General features: G+C 38.1%; 1 protein-coding gene across 1 annotated transcript in view; it reads right to left on the reverse strand.

Moving 5' to 3' along the window:
* LOC122475105 (zinc finger protein 383-like) overlaps positions 1–6,568 on the reverse strand; it is a 52,649-nt gene extending 46,081 nt beyond the window's left edge. Inside the window, exons 1-3 of the mRNA XM_043566786.1 lie at positions 6,013–6,568; positions 671–797; positions 300–393 (exon numbers count right to left, since the gene is read on the reverse strand). Of these exons, the coding sequence (XP_043422721.1) occupies positions 300–393; positions 671–704 (128 nt within the window). The 5' untranslated portion in view covers positions 705–797; positions 6,013–6,568. The remainder of the gene's footprint in view (positions 1–299; positions 394–670; positions 798–6,012) is intronic.
* Between the last annotated feature and the right edge of the window lie 11,829 nt (positions 6,569–18,397).

The raw sequence follows: 18,397 nt of genomic DNA on the forward strand, positions 1-18,397 counted from the left end.
AAGAAATATTGTTCAGAAGTGACAATACTTACACAAGTTTAAATGACAAGGGGAAGCTGGGAAAGAATTAGATTGCACATATAAGGAAAAGATTGCTGGTCATGGGGAAGGGGGGCACCTACGTTTCTGAGAAGGGAGAGAAACAAAGCTACTTTTCTATGACTCAGGCCTTCGCTCCCTTGTCAGGCCTCAGTCCTTGGAAGGGCACTTCCCAATAAAAATATCAAAGGTGGTAACTGCCGCAGGGCAAGGCCACCTGGGTTGCCAAGGCCTCTCTCTGTCAATGAGCTCTCACTCACCTGGGCAAGGTCCGCCTGTCATGGCCTGGAACTATCCAAGGCTGCTTCTCTTGCTCCAATAAGGAGATCACATCTGGCTTAGATCTGGAAAGTCCTACGTCAAGAAAGGAAAAGAAATAGGATCAACCTACAGGTATGGCAGAATTCAAGTCCAGCTGTGGTCATTGAAGAAGATAATAACAAGAATAACAAGGAGGGTGAAGGTCTCCTGAAGAACAGTGTGTGACAGAGACGTCTTCCCCAAAACCATAGAGTGCAGATTATTCCCTCAGTAGCAGGAAACAGAATTCAGACAATCCAGAAATCCACACGGAAAGAGGCAGAAATTCCACAAGGCAAATACCGAATGATCTGCAAGTAAATGTCCTTACCGACAGAGACCAGGTTGTGGTAGTTTTCCAACATCACGTCTCTGGATAAGTCCTTTTGTGCAGCACCCAGGTAGTTCCACTCTCCCTGGGTGAAGTCTATCGCCACGTCCTTGAATACTGCCAACCCCTGAAAAAAGTCAATATACCCATCACTGATGAAGTTAAAGGCAATTTTTCAACATGGAAAGGGAAATGGAGAGTCATCAGAGAAGGGAGGAGACTCAGGCTGGGGCTACAGCACACGTCTGGCGGGTCGGGAGCCGCTAGCCTCCCTCCCGCTCATTGGAGAAACAAGCCACCTTCAGACGAAGGGCTTGAAGTGAACAAATACTGTAAAATGGAGTTTCCCCAGTAAGTGAAGTAGCAGAAAATACGCAGCTTGACTAAGAAAAACTTGTGGCCTCCATCCATCCTATGTGTACCTCAGATCATATTTCTCTCTTTGAAAGCACAATTTGCATGTGATATAATAATTTAAGAAAGAAACAGTCTAAGGACTATTTCATCATTATGTCGGGAGATCACAAGCATTTTTCTCCTGCTATATAAGACAAATCGTGTATCTTATAACTGACTTGACCATTCTTATATTTTATATTTTAGACACTTAGGTTTGCCCAAACTCTGAAGGAATTCATAGATGGAAAGTTATTATCTAGTTATACCATTATGTCTAATTTGTATCGACAAGGATGTGGTTTGTCACAGCCTTATTAAGCCATGGTTTTGTGACAGGCATCTTTAATATTTCCCTTGGGAAAATGTGCTCCATCCGCATTCCTGACTGAAAACTAACCACGTGAGAAAGGTCTAAGACTGTTCATGGTACACTCAAGAACAGGCTGGGAGGAGAGGACTTAGGGAAGGCACTCACAAGAGTGGGTCTGGGAGCAGATTCCTGGAGGACATCCCAGGAGCAACTTTCATGACAGACAATAAAAACATAGGACCTGATATAAATACAGAAAGTGATAATTCCAACTCACATGAGCCACAGTTTTCAGAACTCCAAGAATGATCTGTCCTCTCAGTGACTGTCCTGAGAGGGCAGAGCTGAATACAAAGAAGGCAGGACAGACAGGCTTTCCTCAGAGAAGTCAAACTGTGTATCACAATGCCCTGTTTTCCCCATCCCCACCTCCCACAGGCATGGTAACAAGAGCCCAGAGACTGCAGACGCTGCTACAGCAAGAATAACAATACTATTCAGGTGCTATAATAAAATGTCTCCATTCTAACCTACTAAAGGAGGTTTCTTGAACATTCAAGTTTCTAGACTTTTGTTTTTAACTCTCTTCAAAATCTCTCAGTGACTATTTTTATATAGTACCTATAACTTACCATTGTTTTCACTAACAGGTTGGTCAGACTGTCCGTCCTATGTCTCATTACAATATGTGGAAGTACCTCCTTTTGCCTTATTTTTAATTAACCATATACTTTAGAGATCATTTTATATTAATGCATTAAGAGCTCCTTTATTCTTGAGATATTAAATAATCCATCTTGGGGTATCTGGGTGGCTCAGTCGGTTAAGCGTCTCTCACTTCAGCTCAGGTCATGATGCCCTAGTTCGTGAGTTTGAGGCTTGCGTCAGGCTCTATGCTAATAGCAAAGAGCCTGCTCAGGATTCTCTCTCTCTCTCTCTCTCTCTCTCTCTCTCTCTCTCTCTCTCTCTCTCTCCCTCTCTCTCTGCCCTTCCCCCACTCGTCCATTTTCTCTCTCTCTCTCTCAAAACTAAACTTAAGGGGTGCCTGGTGGTTCAGTCGCTTGAGCGTCCGACTTCAGCTGGCGTCATGATCTCACGGCTCGAGTTCGAGCCCCACAATGGGCTCTGTGCTGACGGTTCAGAGCCTGGAGCCTGCTTCTGATTCTGTGTCTCCCTCTCTCTCTGCTCCTAACCCACTTGCATTCTGTCTCTGTCTCTCTCAAAAATAAATAAACATTAAAAAATTAAAAAGAAAAAACTAAACTTAAAAAAAATAATCCGTCTTAAGAATGACCCACAATTTTTTAAACTGTTTATTTCTGAGAGAGAGACAGAACACAAGCAGGGGAGGAGCAGAAAGAGGAAGATACAGAATCTGAAGCAGGTTCCAGGCTCCAAGTTGTCAGCACAGAGCCTGACACGGGGCTTGAACTCACAAACTGTGAGATCATGACCTGAGCCAAAGCTGGATGCTTAACCAACTGAGCCACCCAGGCGTCCCATGACCCACAATGTTTTAACTAGCTGCCTGATAATCAATATTTAGATTATTTATAAACCATCACTATCTATTTTATATTTTATTTCACATGCACAAACAAATCTGTATGATAATACCCATGAGTCAAGCTGTAGGGTGTGTATTTCAAATTTTTACACAAAAATTGCTAAACTGCCTACTATAAAGATCCTATTATCATGTTTTAGTGCTGAGAGCTTCCTATATTCTGTCAACTCCTAATCCAAACCCATATGAGGAAAAGTTTTATGGGTTCACCTGGCAGAAGGGAAAGAATCCTCATTGAAAGCATGAGAATAAATAAAAACATAAAAGATAAATAAGCATAGGGGTAAATTTCAATGAATATTAACCAGGAAAAAAAATTCATATTTAAATATGTGTAGAATCGGGACGCCTGGGTGGCTCAGTTGGTTGAGCATCTCTGACTCTTGATTTCAGTTCAGGTGATGATCCCAGGGTCAGACCCCATGTTGGGCTCTGTGCTGAGTGTGGAGCCTGCTTAAGATTCTCTCTCTCCCTCTTCCCCTGTCCTCCACGCATGCACTCTCTCTCTAAAATAAAACAATTTTTAATTAAAAAAAGGTACATGTAGAATTAAAATCCATTACCAAGAAATACTGGAGGGAATGGAGAGACAGGATGAAGTTGGCAAATGCAGTTTTAAAAGTTCTAAAATTCTAGCACCACTGGGAAATTGTAAAAATAATTTGTATTACACTATAAAGCATCAATGATGCATTCTGCAATCTCTAGTGCAAAAACACTAAAACAAACATACATGAATGTATGATGGAAGGAAAAAATGGAAAGACATAAAATTCAATTAACCCAAAATAAGACAAAAGAGAACATAAAGATGAACTAGGGGCACCTGGATGGCCCAGTCAGTTAAGTGTCTGACTCTGGATTTTGGCTTAGGTCATGATCTCACATAAGCTCAAGCCCCATATCAGGTTCTTGCCCTGGCAGCACAGAACCTGCTTCTGATTTTCCCTCTCTCTTTGTGCCTCCACTGCTCACTCTTTCTTTCCCTCAAAATAAATAAACTTAAAAAAATGTACTAAGTGGAAAAAACAAATAACAACAAAACAGACATAAACCCAACTGTGTAAGTAATTACATTTAACGTAAACTAACACAAACTAAGAAAAGACTAAACTTGTTGGAGCATATTTAATAACAAGATACAACTCCATGCTGTTTACAAAAGACACCCTTCAAATATGAGGTAGAAAAAGACTGAAAGTAAAAGAATAGAAAAAGACATAGCATGTGAATACTAACCAAAGGACAGCAGGTAGAACTACAGTAATACCAAACAAAATAGGCTTTATGTCTATTAGTTATTCTTGCCTTAAACAGGAATATTTCATCTTTATTATAGATGTCAACACAACAGGAAAATCAAAATTCTATGCCGCTATCTACTCAATAACACAACTTCAAAATATAGAAGGCAAAAACAGACAAGCAAACCAATAAGACAAAAATGCAAAGATAGTGAGAGCTATATGATATATGATACCTATATATCATACCCAAGTGGAGCTTATGTGAAAAATGTAAGAGATGTCTGACACTTGAAAATCAACGTACTTTGGGTGCCAGACTGGTTCAGTCAGTGGAGCATGTGACTCCTGATCTTGAACTCAGGTCCTGAGTTCAAGCCTCATGTTGAGCATGAACTTACTTTAAATAATAATAATAATAATAATAATAATAATAATACCTTAAAATTGTAACAATATTACTTAAAAATAAGTGTACCTCACCTCATTAATAGAAAAAAGAGAAAATTACACGATCCCCTGGATACATGCAGAAATTCTGACAAAATCCAACATGATAAAAACTGAGTAAACCAGAAATCAAAGGAAACACTATAATTAGCCTGATAAAGCAAATCTTAAAATGCTCCCTCAAAAATCACAATTAAAGCTAAAAATCTGAATGCATTCCCCTTAAAATTATGAAAAAGAAGACCTTTCAACTAGAGATCTGATCCAGTACAACAGGGCAAGAAAAAAAATAAAACGCATAAGTACTAAAAAGGAAGAAATTAAACTCATTAGTCACAAATGACATGATTGTGTACATTAAAAAATCTTAAAGAATCTATAGATAAGCTACTAGAATTGAGTGATTTTATCAAGATTGATAAAAGGTCAAGTTAAAAAGAATCAGCTTGATTTCCATAAATCAAGAACAACTAAACAGAAACACAAAATTTTAACTCTGATGTAACTTTCAATAGTATAAGAATAAATCAAATAGCTAGTTACAAATCAAAATAGTCTTAAGACCTCTAGAGTAAAAATGACAGAATATTATTGAACGATATATATATCCCATGTTCATTGATTAGAAGACATGAGTAGATGTAAATTCTCTCAAAAAACTTTGTAGATTCAAAGCAACCCCAATTTTTAAAAAAGTAATTTTTTAATGAAATTAGCAAATCAATTCTAATATTCTTATAGAAGTGCAAAGATCTGTGAATAGCCAAGGCAATCTCAAAGGAAACCTTTACAAAGGTTTTACAAGGGAATTCTTTGTAAAGGATTCACATTATCAGATATTGACAGTAACGGGGCCGGGGGGGTATGACAACTGGAATGCTGGCAATATCCTTTTATTTTTTTCACCCTGTCTCAGTGCTGATTGCCAAGGCGTATTAGGGTTGCAAAAATTCATCAACTCGTGCAATCGTATGAACAGTATATTCGAATGAGGAAGACTAAGAATGCAATAAAAATGCAAGTAGAGGAAATCACCAATAGTAACAAATCAACACCATGAGTTGGAAGAAGCACTCCGAGGAACACTAAGAGCCCCTAATACAGCAGACGCCCAGATACGCGCAGGTTCCCGCACATTCCGACCTCCCCCGCCCCGGCCGTCAGCACCGCGCACGGAAAGAGCGGGCACAGCTCAGGGAGCGGGAGGGCGGGCACACCAGCAAGGCACGCCCACCGGTGCCCACTTGACCTCCGGACGCCCCGCCCCTCTCCGTATCGCCCCCTCGTACGTCCACTCCCGCTCCCAGACACGCGCACAGTCACCGTCAGCCGCCCGCCAACACCCACTGTAACCGGAACCTGCACCCCACACCTGGCGTCAGGACAAGCGGACCGACACCACCTCCGAGAGCCGCCGCGCGAACGGCGGACGCCAGCAGCCAATCAGCGGCGGGAAGGCAGATCTGGACGAAACCGCTTCCGAAGTGGGGGCCGCCGGGAAGTGTAGTCCTGGGCGCCGGGCGCAGAGGCCGTCGGGAGGCGTAGTCCTGGGAGGCAGGAGGTGCATGGGGCTTGGAGCCTGGCTGACCCCGGGCGGCCGCAGTCTCCAGAGAGGCACCTGTCTGCGGGACCAGGGCAGTTTTGTAGTTTCATAAGCGCCTACCCAGATTTTGGAAGTCTCCCCAGCCCCACGCCGGATGCACTGATCATAGCTCTATACCTCGCCATCCCTCTTCTCCCTTCTTAACTTAACATGGTCAGCCTGTATACTCGCTTGTGTACACCTGTAACTTGCTGGCTGCTCTCTTGCTTTGGTTAAATACAGTTCTGGTTGTATAACGACCTTTGCCCACTGTGCATCTGTACCCTTGCAGTACAGCTCAATGTGGCTGTAAAAAAAAAAAAGAGAAAGAAAAGAAACCACACTGACAGGGCTTACTTTAAATGAGAGGCAACAAATTGTTAGTGTTTTCCTGATGATTTCTTTATATTTTCATAATATTGACAAATTGGATTTCACTAATGTTTCCTTGGTGTTAAATTTAGATTATTTTTAGCAGGAATACTACAAAAAATTCTAATGCACCTATATCAGGAGGCACATTGTCCCATTAAGGCACTGTCAACTTTGATCATTTGGTTAAGGTAGTGCCTTTCAGATTTCTCCACTACACAATTACTAATAAGCATCTTGTGGGGAGACAGAATGTACAGAAAGTAGTTTCAGAATTGCTAACCCATGGCTTTGCAAAACAAAATCTACTCTCGCTTTACATTTCTTTTAATTGCATTAATATAGCATGTAAATGCTTCCATCTTGATGTAGTACAAGTACACATAGGTTGAATGTAATTTTGTGCTATTAAAACACACCTCATTTTGATTCCTGCTGAGAAACCATGAGGAAGGCCTGAAGCCTGTGTTCACATATCCAATTTGTTCACATATCCAAACTACTAGTGAGCATTGAAATAAATGGGACTATAATACTGGCCACAGTGAAGTGAGATTTGCAAGATGGCAGACTAGGAAGCCCCAGGCCTTCTTTGCCCATGAAAACATTTTTTAAAACTGTACATGGGCTAAAATAATTTTTTTTAGTTTATTAATTTTGAGAAAGGGGTGCCTGAGTGGCTCAGTTGGTTGAGCATCTGACTTCAACTCAGGTCATGCTCTCACAGTTCATGAGTTCCAGCCCCACAATGGACTGTCTGCTGTCTGCACAGAGCCTGTTTCAGATCCTCTGTTTCCCTCTTTCTCTGCCCCTCCCCACTCATTCTCTCTCTGTCTCTCTCTCTGTCTCTCTCTCTCTCTCTCAAAAAGGAATAAACATTTAAAAAAATTTTTTGAGGGGATCCTGGATGGTTCAGTCGGTTAAGCGTCTGACTTCCACTCAGGCCATGATCTCACAGTTCACAAGTTCAAGCCCCACATCAAGCTTTTTGCTGACAGCTCAGAGCCTGGAACCTTATTCAGATTCTGTATCTTCCTCTCTCTGTGCCTCTCCCCCACTTGCTCTCTCTCTCTCTCAAAAATAAATAAAACATTTTTAATTAAAAATAAATAAATAAATAAATTTGAAAAAACAATTTTTTTTTGAGAGAGAGAGTAAGCAAGTGGGGAAGGGGCATAGAGAGAGAGGGAAAGAATGCCAAGTAGGCTCCATGCTGTCAGCTCGGAGCCGGACATGGAGCTTGAACCCACGAATTGGGAGATCATGATCTGAGCCTAAACCAAGAGTCAGATACTCAACAGGCAGCCACCCAGGTGCCCCTGAAATAATTTTATAGAAGCCCTGGAAAACAATGGACTACAGCAATCAAGCAAATGCCCAATCAACAAAAAGCCACATTCAAAATAGGAAATTTCATGGCATCCTTGCTCACTTTTGTCTCAACACCTCTATGGTGTGATGCAGTGTAGGGTGGTCTAAAGGAAACAAAATCCCAGTTCCCAATTTCCTCCATCAAAATGAAGGAAGCAAACCAGATTTTACTTGTGACATTCTAACCGGTCTGGGGGCTGCCTGAGGGATTGGTCTGTTTCTTTGGATTAGGAGCTCAGATGGGGCAAAAGTGGAATAGCATGAATCTCAGCGTGGAAAAAGCTTTGGAAAACAGCAAGTATTGCTTGTGAAAGTTGCAGACACACAGATACCTGTGGCAAAAGATTATGGGTGGAGGAATATGATAGAATATCTAACACTCCAAAGAGAAGTTGGGGTGAGCTTTATTGGGAAGTTGACATTTTAAATTACATGGGGGGTGGGTACTGCTGGCTTAGGTGGTAAAGCCTGTGACTCTTGATCTCAGGGTCATGAGTTCAAGCCCCATGTTGGGCACAGAGCCTAGTTAAAAAATAAATTAATAAAATAAATAAAATAACATAAATAAATAAAATAACAGGAAGAACCAAAAAGAATATCTGTTGCTGAAAAATACAGATAGCTGAATTGAGAAATTCAATAGCAGACTGAAACAGGCAGAAGAACTAGGAAACTTGAAGACATATGAAATTATTGACTCTCAGGAGGAAAAGAAAAATATTAAGGAAAAATGAATAGACCCTAAGGAACTTTTGGGACTCTATCAAGTAGACCAATTTATGTTCTACTATTGGAGTCCCAGAAGAAGAAAGAAAGAATGGGGCAGAGAGATTATTTTAAAAAATAATATAAAACACTTCCCAAATTTGAGGAACAACATGGATCCACAAATCCAAGAAGCTCAATAAATTCCAAGTAGGATAAAATGAAGAGAACCACACAGAGACATGTGATAAATAGTCAAAAGTCAAATCAAAGAAAATCTCAAAAGAAACTTTACATATAAGGGATTCCCAATACGGTTATGAGCAGGCTTTTCAGCAGAAATCTTGGAGTCCAAAACAAACCATCCTAAAATTGGTATGGAACCACAAAAGACCCTGAATAGCCAAAGAAATCTTGAAAAAGAAAAAGCTGGAGGCATCACAATACCAGGTTTCAAGTTATACTACAAAGCTTTAGTAATCAAAACAGTATAAAATAGACAAATATATCAACAGAAAAGAAGAGAAAATCCAGAAATGAACCCACAGCTATATGGTCAATTAATCTTCAACGAAGCAGGAAAGATTTTCCATTGGGAAAGACAGTCTCTTCAACAAATGGTGCTGGGAGAACTGGACAGCAACATGCAAATCAATGAAACTGGGCCACTTTCTTACACCATACACAAAAATAAACTCGAAATGGATTAAAGACCACAATGTGAGGCCAGAAACCATAAAAACCCTAGAAGAAAGAACTGGCAGTAACTTCTCTGACATTAGCCACTGCAACTTCTTTATACATACATTCTCCTGAGGCAAGGGAAACAAAATAAAAAATAAAGCACTGGGTGTTGTATGTGAGTGATGAATCACTGAATTCTACTTCTGAAACCAATATTGCACTACATGTTAACTAACTAAAATATATTTTAAAACATCTTTTTAATAAAGAGCTTCTGCACAGCAAAGAAAACACTCAACAAAACTAAAAGACAACCTACTGAATGGAAGAGGATATTTTCAAATGACATTTCTAATAAAGTTTATTAGGGCCAAAACATCATTTGGTATAGAGCTAAATTTGCCTCTCTAGTGAGGCAAAACTTGCCTAAGTACTTTACCCAATACCCCACAAATTATGAGGCTTTCCACTCTGGTTGGCCTGAACAGGGACTACTTGTGCAGTGCGTGTGTGTGTGTGTGTGTGTGTGCACATGCACAGCTCCCTCCTGTCTGGTTCTGTGCCCTGGAAATCTAGCCATTTTGACCTCCCCAGACCTGTAGTTAATTTTCTCAGAAAAATTTTAAAAATAAACTTTATTTTAGAATAGTTTTAGATTTAGCAAAAGTTTATTTTAAAATAGGAGAGAAGGGCTCCTGGGTGGCTCAGTTAGTTAAGCATCAGAATCAGCTCAGGTCATAATCTCACAGTTCGTGAGTTTGAGCCACACATCAGGCTCCTCGCTGACAGTGCAGAGCCCGCTTGAGATTCTTTCTCTCCCACTCTTTGCTGGTCCCCTGCTTGCGCACAAGTGCTCTCTCTCTTTCTCTCTCAAAATAAATAAATAAACTTTAAAAAAATAGTAGAGATATTTTCTATACGTGTACCACACTTAGTCTCCTCTATGACTTACATCTTACATTAGTATGGTGTGCTTGTCACAACTGATGAATTAATACTGATGTGTTATTAGTAACTGAAGTTTATATATTCATTTTTTTTAACTTTTTAATATAACGTTCTTTTCTTGTGTGTTCTAGGATACCACAATACTTTTAGTTATTATGTCTCCTCTTGGGTATGAGTTTCTTAGACTTTGTTCTCAGTGACAGTTTGAAGGAACACTGGGGATGAATTTTGCAGAATGTCCTGTAACTAGGATTTTCTGATGTTCTTCTTATGATTATACTGGTGTTCTATGTTTTGGGGAGGGAGACCGCAAGGTAAAGTGCCACTCTTTACATACCATCAACCTGACTTATCACTGTTGATGTTAACCTTGATCACCTGGCTGAGTTCCCAAGTAACTTCTGAATAGGCTCTGCACTGACAGCATGCAGTCTGATTGGGATATTCTCTCTCCCTCTCTCTCTCTCAAAATAAATAAACAAACATTTAAAAAATCAAGAAAGTCATCGAGAGGTAGTGATGTCATTAACATGGTAAGAGTTTTCTTTTCTATCTTGCTCCCAAATAACGCAACTTAGCCAATTACCAATGGACAAGACAGAATTCAATTTGTGGAAGTCCAGGAATCCAGCAGAAAAACTAGCATACCATTGGAACACCAACAACAAAAAATCCAAGACTGGAATCATAGAAGAGAATAAGAGGGACAGTTTCACTTTACCTGCATTACCTTTCCACCAAAGCAGCACAGCTCAATGCCAAGATGGATTTTGTCTGTCCTGATTTCTCCCATGAGGGAACATTAGCATGTGAGTACCCAGTTTCACCGCCTATCTAGAATGCTGAAAACCAGACCCACATTTTTTTCTCATCTCATCCAGAATATTGAGGTATGCAGTGTGGCTGGGAGACAGGGAGTGGCTGGTAGAATAGCAACCAGGGGCACAAAGGGATGTGGATCCTATTAACTGCATTGCAGGCTCCATCAGGAATCCCACCTGTGACTGTGGTAGATGCTCACCTGTGGATCTCAACTGGTTCATGGGCACCCCCAGTGATTCAAGTGCCTCACCTACACACACCAGTACATTGTGGTCCATTCCTTGAGCATGCCCCAAAAAGTGGTGATAGAGACTCTGAAGAGGGCTACTGAGCATGCGTAGAAAACCAGCTTGATTCTGCAGAATTAGGAGAAACCACAGACTTAGGCACTCAGCACCAACGCAGGGACAGCAAAAGGGAGTCTGTCAGTACCAAACCTGACAGTGCAGGATCAATAGAAGGCATATAATTTTAAGATTTCCTCCACAAAAGGGAACAAGAAGTGTGGAGTAGACATATCCACAGAAAAGGTCTGAGCAAAGCTCAGAATCCCTAACAGGGAAAAAGGAAAGTATTTCTTGTGTAAATCTAACCAGTAAATACTTGAGATATGAGTATTTCTTTAATGTGAAAACAGCAATGCAAGATTTCAAGGAATATGAGGGGTGTCTGTATGGCTCAGTCACTACAACATGTGACTCTTGATCTCAGTGTCATGAGTTCAAATAGAATTTACTTAAGAAAAGATTTCAAAGAACATGAAAAATGAAATAAACATGAGACCACCAAAGGAACACAATAATTTCCTAGTAACTAGACAAAAAAATGGAAATCTGAAATTTTCTTGACAAAGAATTCAAAATAGTTGTTATAAGAAAACTTGATGAACTACCAGAAAACACAGAAAGACAATTCAACAAAATCAGGAAAACAATGTATGAACAAAATGATAAGTTTAAAAGAGAAATGGAAATTATAAAGAACCAAAAAGAACTTCTGGAGCTGAAAAATACAATGCATAAAATGAAAAATGCAATAAGAATTTAAATGGCAAATTAGATCAACCAGAAGAAAGAATCTGTAGAGTGGAAGACAGGCCATTCGAATTTTTCTAGTCAGAGAAGAACAAAGAAAAAAATAATGAAAAAAAGCAAATAAATCCTATGTGAACTATAAGATACAATTAAGAGAAGCAGTGTATACACTCAGAGTCCCAGAAAGAGGAGAGAGGGAGAAGGGGGCAGAAAACTTATTTAAAGAAATAATAGCTGAGAACTACTCAAATCTGGGGAGAGATTTAGACATCCAAGTTTATAAAATTCATAAATTTTACCAAATTTTCAATCCAAGATGATCTTCTCCAAGAAACATTATAATAAAACTATCTAAAGTCAAAGACAAAGAAAGAATTTTAAAAGTAGCAAGAGGGGAAAAAAACCCTCTTCACATAAAATGAAACTCTTATTAGGCTATCAATTGATTTCTTAGGAGAAACCTTGCAGGCCAGAGGAGAGTAGGATGACACATTAAAAGGTTTGAAAAATATATATATACCAGCCAATCCTACTTTTCCTGACAAAGTTGCCCTTAAGAAATAAAATAAAAATCTAATCAAACAGGCAAAAGCTAAGAAAGTTTATTACCATTAGACCTGCCTTATAAGAAATGCTGAAAAGATTTCTTCAAGCTGAAATAAAGTACTCTAGTTAGTAACATGAAACCACATGAAAATAAAACACACGCTGGCAAAGATAAGCACATAGTCAAAATCAGAATATTCTAATACTTTAATATGGTGGTGTGTAAACCACTTTAGTATAAAGACTAAAGGCACAAAGCATTAAAACTAACATACAGCTACAATAATTTGGTAATGGATACACAATATAAAAGAGGTAAATTGTAAAACATCAAAACAAAAAATGTGAGGGGCAGTAAAAGGTCAGAGCTTTTGTAGTGATTGAAGTTGTTATCAGCATAAAATAGACTGTTACATCTAAGCTATGTTTTATGTAAGCCTCATGATAACTACCAAACAAAAACCTAGATACACCAAAGGTAAAGAGAAGGGAATCAAAATATACTACTATGGAAAATCGCCAATCCATAAAGAAAACAAGAAAAGAATAAAAGAATAAGTAAACTATAAAACAGTTGGAAACAATAAGATGGCATTAGTAAGTGCTTCCCTATTAATAATTACTTTAAATGTAAATGGATTAAATTCTCCAATCAAAAGGCAGAGGGTGACTGAATGGATAAAAAATAAGATGCAAGCATGTGTTGCCTAGAAGAGACTCACTTCAGAGGGTTATATACCATGATCAAATGAGACTTATCCTGGGGTGCAAGGGTGGTTCAGTGTATGCAAATCAATAAATAAAGAAATCCAATTATATCACTAAAGAAAATCACCAAACATAAAACAAAGACTAGAAAGAAACAGAGAAAATCTCTATAAACAAGAAGTAATACAATGGCACTAAATCCATATCTAACAATAATCACTCTGAATGTAAATGCACTAAATGCTCCAATCAAAAGACAAAGAATGTCAGAATGGATTTAAAAAAAAAAAAGACCCACCTATATGCTGCCTACAAGAGACTCATTTTAGACCTAAAGACACCTGCAAATTGAAAGTGAGAGGATGGAGAAATATTTACCATGCAAATGGTTGTCAGGAGAAAGCCAGAGTAACAATACTTATATCAGACAAACTATATTTTAAGCCAAAGACTAACAAGAGACAAAGAATAACACTATATAATAATAAAGAGGACATTCTAACAAAAAGGTATAACAATGGTAAGTGGGAACATCCAAAAACATAAAACAATAACAAACATAAAGGAACTAATTGATAATAATACAATAATAGCAGAGAACTATAACAGCCCATATACATCAATGGGCAAAACATTAAAACAGAAAATAAACAAGGAAACAATGGCTTTGAATGACACATTGGACCGGATGGACTCAACAGGTATATTGAGAAAATTCCATCCTAAAACAGCAGAATACACATTCCTTTCAAGTACACATGGGACATTCTCCAGAATAAATCACACATTCAGCCACAAAACAAGTCTCAACAAATTAAAAAAAAATGAAGTCATGCCATATATCTTTTTGGACTACAATATTATGAAACTAGAAATCAACCACAAGAAAAACATGAAAAGAGCACAAATACACGGAGGTTCAATAACATGCTACCAAAAATGGGTCAACCAGGAAGTCAAGGAAGAAATTAAAAAATGCAAGCAAATTAAAATAAAAACACAACAGGATGCTTTTTGGGATGCTTTTTTCTGAAAGAATTATATAGCAATACAGGCCTCCCTCAAGAAGCAAGAAAATATCAAGTAAACAAACTAACCTTATGCCTAAAGCATCTAGGAAAAGAACAATAAGGGAAGCCTAAAGCCAGCAGAAGGAAGGAAATAATAAAGATTAGAGCAGAAATACAGAATATAGAAACAAAACAAAATAAGTAAACAATAGAACCGATTAATGAAATCACATGCTGGTTCTTTGAAAAAAAACTAATAAAATTAATAAACTTCTAGCCAGATTTATCCAAAAGAAAATAGAAACCTAAATAAAACCACAAGTGACAGAGGAGAAATAACAACCAACACCACAGAAATACAAACTATTATCAGAGAATATTATAAAAAATTACATGTCAACAACCTGGACAACCTAGAAAAAATTGGATAAATTCCTAGAAACATATAAACTACCAAAACTGAAACAGGAAGAAATAGACCAGACCAATAGCCAGCAAAGAAACTGAGTCAGCAATCAAAAAACCTCACAACAAACAAACGTTCAGGGCCAGATGGCTTCACAAGGGCATTCTACCAAACATTTAACTAATAGTTAATCCCTATTCTTTTCAAACTATTCCACAAAATAGAAAAGGAAGGAAAACTTTCAAATTCATTCTATGAGGCCAGCATTTCTCTGATACCAAAACCAGATAATAAAAACATCACAAAAAAAGAACTACAGGTCAATCTGTCTGATGAACATTGATGCAAAAAAAGTTCAATAAAATACTAGGAAACCAAATCCAACACTATGTTAAAAAAATCATTCACCACAACCAAGTGGTATTTATTACTGGGTTGCAAGGGTGATTCAATATGCACAAATCAATCAACATGATACACCACATTAATGAAAGAAAGGAAAAGAACCATATGATCCCTGCAATAGATGCATTTGACAAAGTATGTCCTTTAATGATAAAAACCCTCAACAAAGTAGGTTTAGAGGAAACATACCTCAACATAATAAAGCCCATATGTGAAAAACCCACGGATAATATCTTCCTAAATGGGGAAAAACAGAGCTTTTCCTCTATGGTCAGTAACAAAACAAGGACATCCACTCTCACGACTTTTATTAACTGGAAGTCCTAGCCACAGCAATCAGACAACAAGAAGAGATAAAAGGGATATAAATTAGCAAGGAAAAAGTAAAACCTTCGCTATTTGAAAATGACATAATACTATAGAGAGAGAATCCAAAAGACTCCACAAAAACCTTCTAGAACTGATAAACAAATTCAATTAAGTTACAGGATACAAAATCAATACACCAATAATGAAGCAGCAGAAAGAGAAATCAAGGAATCAATCCCATTTACAACTGCACCTAAACCCGTAAGATAATCTAGGAATAAACGTAACCAAAGAAGTGAAAGACCTATACTCTGAAAACTACAAAACACTATGAAAGAAAGATGACACAAAGAAATGGAAAGACATTCCATGTTCATTGACTAGAAAAACAAATATTGTTAAAATGTCTATACTACCCAAAGCAATCTACATGTTTAATGCCATCCCTATCAAAATACAACAGCATTTTTCACAGAGCTAGAACAAACAATCCTATCATTTGTATGGAACCACAAAAGACCCCAAATAGCCAAAGCAATCTTGAAAAAGAAGAACAAAACTGGAGGTATCACAACCCCACATTTCAAGATATATTACAAGTCTGTAGTAAAACAGTATGGTACTGGAATAAAAATAGACACATAGATCAATGGAACAGAATAGAAAACTCAGAAATGAACCCACAAGTATATGGTCAATTCATCTTTGACAATGGAGGAAAGAATATGCAATGAGAAAAAAATCTCTTCAACAAATGATGCTGGGAAAACTGGACAGCAATATGCAGAAGAATGAAACTGAACCACTTCCTTACACCATTCACAAAAATAAATTCAAAATGGATGAAAGACCTAAATGTGAGACCTGAAACCATAAAAATCCTAGAAGAGAACACAAGCAGTATCCCCTTTGATATTGATAGTAGCAGTGTGTTTCTAGAAATGTCTCCTGAGGCACAGAGAACAAAAGTAAAAATAAACTTCCACCACCACCACCCCCTTTAAAAGAAATTTTCCCCCCAGGGTTACTACAATGAGCAAATCAAAACACACCTGGTGGAGGATTCAAACCACCACTACAAGTAGGGAGATAAAGCAACCAGAGTCACAACAACAGAGACCAGTTAACACACTCCAAAAACACCTCCTGAAGGGCCAGGCCCTGGACAGTGGATGACCCCTCTTTAATATAGTAGTGCTCGCAGGTGTAGGACATATAACAAGGTCTTAAAACACATAAGGGGCAGAAAACTATCTAAAATGATGAAACAGAAGACTTCTCCTCAAAAGAAATTCCAGGAAGAAATGACAGGTAAAGAATTGTTCAAAACAGATATAAACAATATATCTGATCAAAAATTTAGAATAATAGTCATAAGATTAATCACTGGGCTTGAAAAAAGCATAGAAGACAGCAGAGAATCTATTGCTACAGAGATCAAGGAACTAAAAAATAGTCATGACGAATTAAGAAATGTTGTAAATGAGGTGCAAAATAAACTAGATGCGGTGACAGTGATGATGGAAGAGGCAGAAGGGAGATTAAGTGAAATAGAAGATAAAATTATGGAAAATGATGAAGCTGAGAAAAAGAGATAAAAAAAAAACTAGACCAACAGGGGAGAACTAGAGAACTAGTGATTCAATGAAACATAATAATATCTGTATCATAGGAGTTCCAGAAGAAGAAGAGAGAAAGGGGACAAATCATAGCTGAGAACTTCCACAATCTGGGGAAGGAAGCATACATCCAAATCCAGGAGGCACAGAGAACTCCCTTCAGATGGAACACGAATAGGTCTTCTCTACGACATATTATAGTGAAACTGGCAAAATACAAAGATAAGAGAGAGTTCTGAAAGCAGCTAGGGACAAATGGGACTTAACCTACAAGCATAGATACATAAGGGTAATGGCAGACCTGTCCACTGAAACTTGGCAGGATATAGGGAGTGGCAGGAAATATTCAATGTGATGAATAGGAAAAATATGCAGCCAAGAATCCTTTATTCAGCAAGGTTGGCATTCAGAATAGAAGGAGAGATGAAGTCTTTCCTAGACAAACAAAAACTGAAGGAGTTCATGACCACTAAAACAACCCTGCAAGAGATCCCGAGGGGGACTCTGTGAGTGGAATGCTGCAAAGACTACAAAGGACCAGAGACATCACCACAAGCACGAAACCTACAGATAACACAATGACATTAAATTCATATCTTTCAATAATAATGCTGAATGTAAATGGACTAAATGCTCCAATTAAAAGACACAGGATATCAGAATGGTTAAAAAAACAAGATCCATCTATATGCTGTCTACAAAATCTCATTTTAGCCCTGAGGACACCTTCAGATTGAAAATGAGGAGATGGAGAACTATCTATCATGCTACTGGAAGTCAAAAGAAATCTGGAGTAGCCATACTTATATCAGACAAACTAGATTTTAAAATAAAGTCTGTAACAAGAGATGAAGAAGGGCATTATATTGTAATTACAGGGTCTATCCACCAAGAAGAGCTAACAATTATAAATGTTTATGCACCCAATTTGAAAGCACCCAAATATATAAATCAATTAATCACAAACATAAGCAATCTTATTGATAAGATTTAATAAGGTGACTTTAATACTCCATTTACAGCAACGGACAGATCATCTAGGCAGAAAATCAATAAAAAACAGTGGCCCTGAATAATACACTGGACCAGAGGGATTTGACAGGTATATTCAGAAGTTTTCATCCAAGAGCGGCCGAATACACATTCTTCTTGAGTGCATGTGGAACATTCTCCATGACAGATCACATACTGGGTCACAAAACAGCCCTCAATAAATGTAAAAGAATTGAGATCATA

The sequence above is a fragment of the Prionailurus bengalensis genome, chromosome D4 (assembly GCF_016509475.1).
Source record: "Prionailurus bengalensis isolate Pbe53 chromosome D4, Fcat_Pben_1.1_paternal_pri, whole genome shotgun sequence".
In the NCBI taxonomy this organism is placed as follows: domain Eukaryota; kingdom Metazoa; phylum Chordata; class Mammalia; order Carnivora; family Felidae; genus Prionailurus; species Prionailurus bengalensis.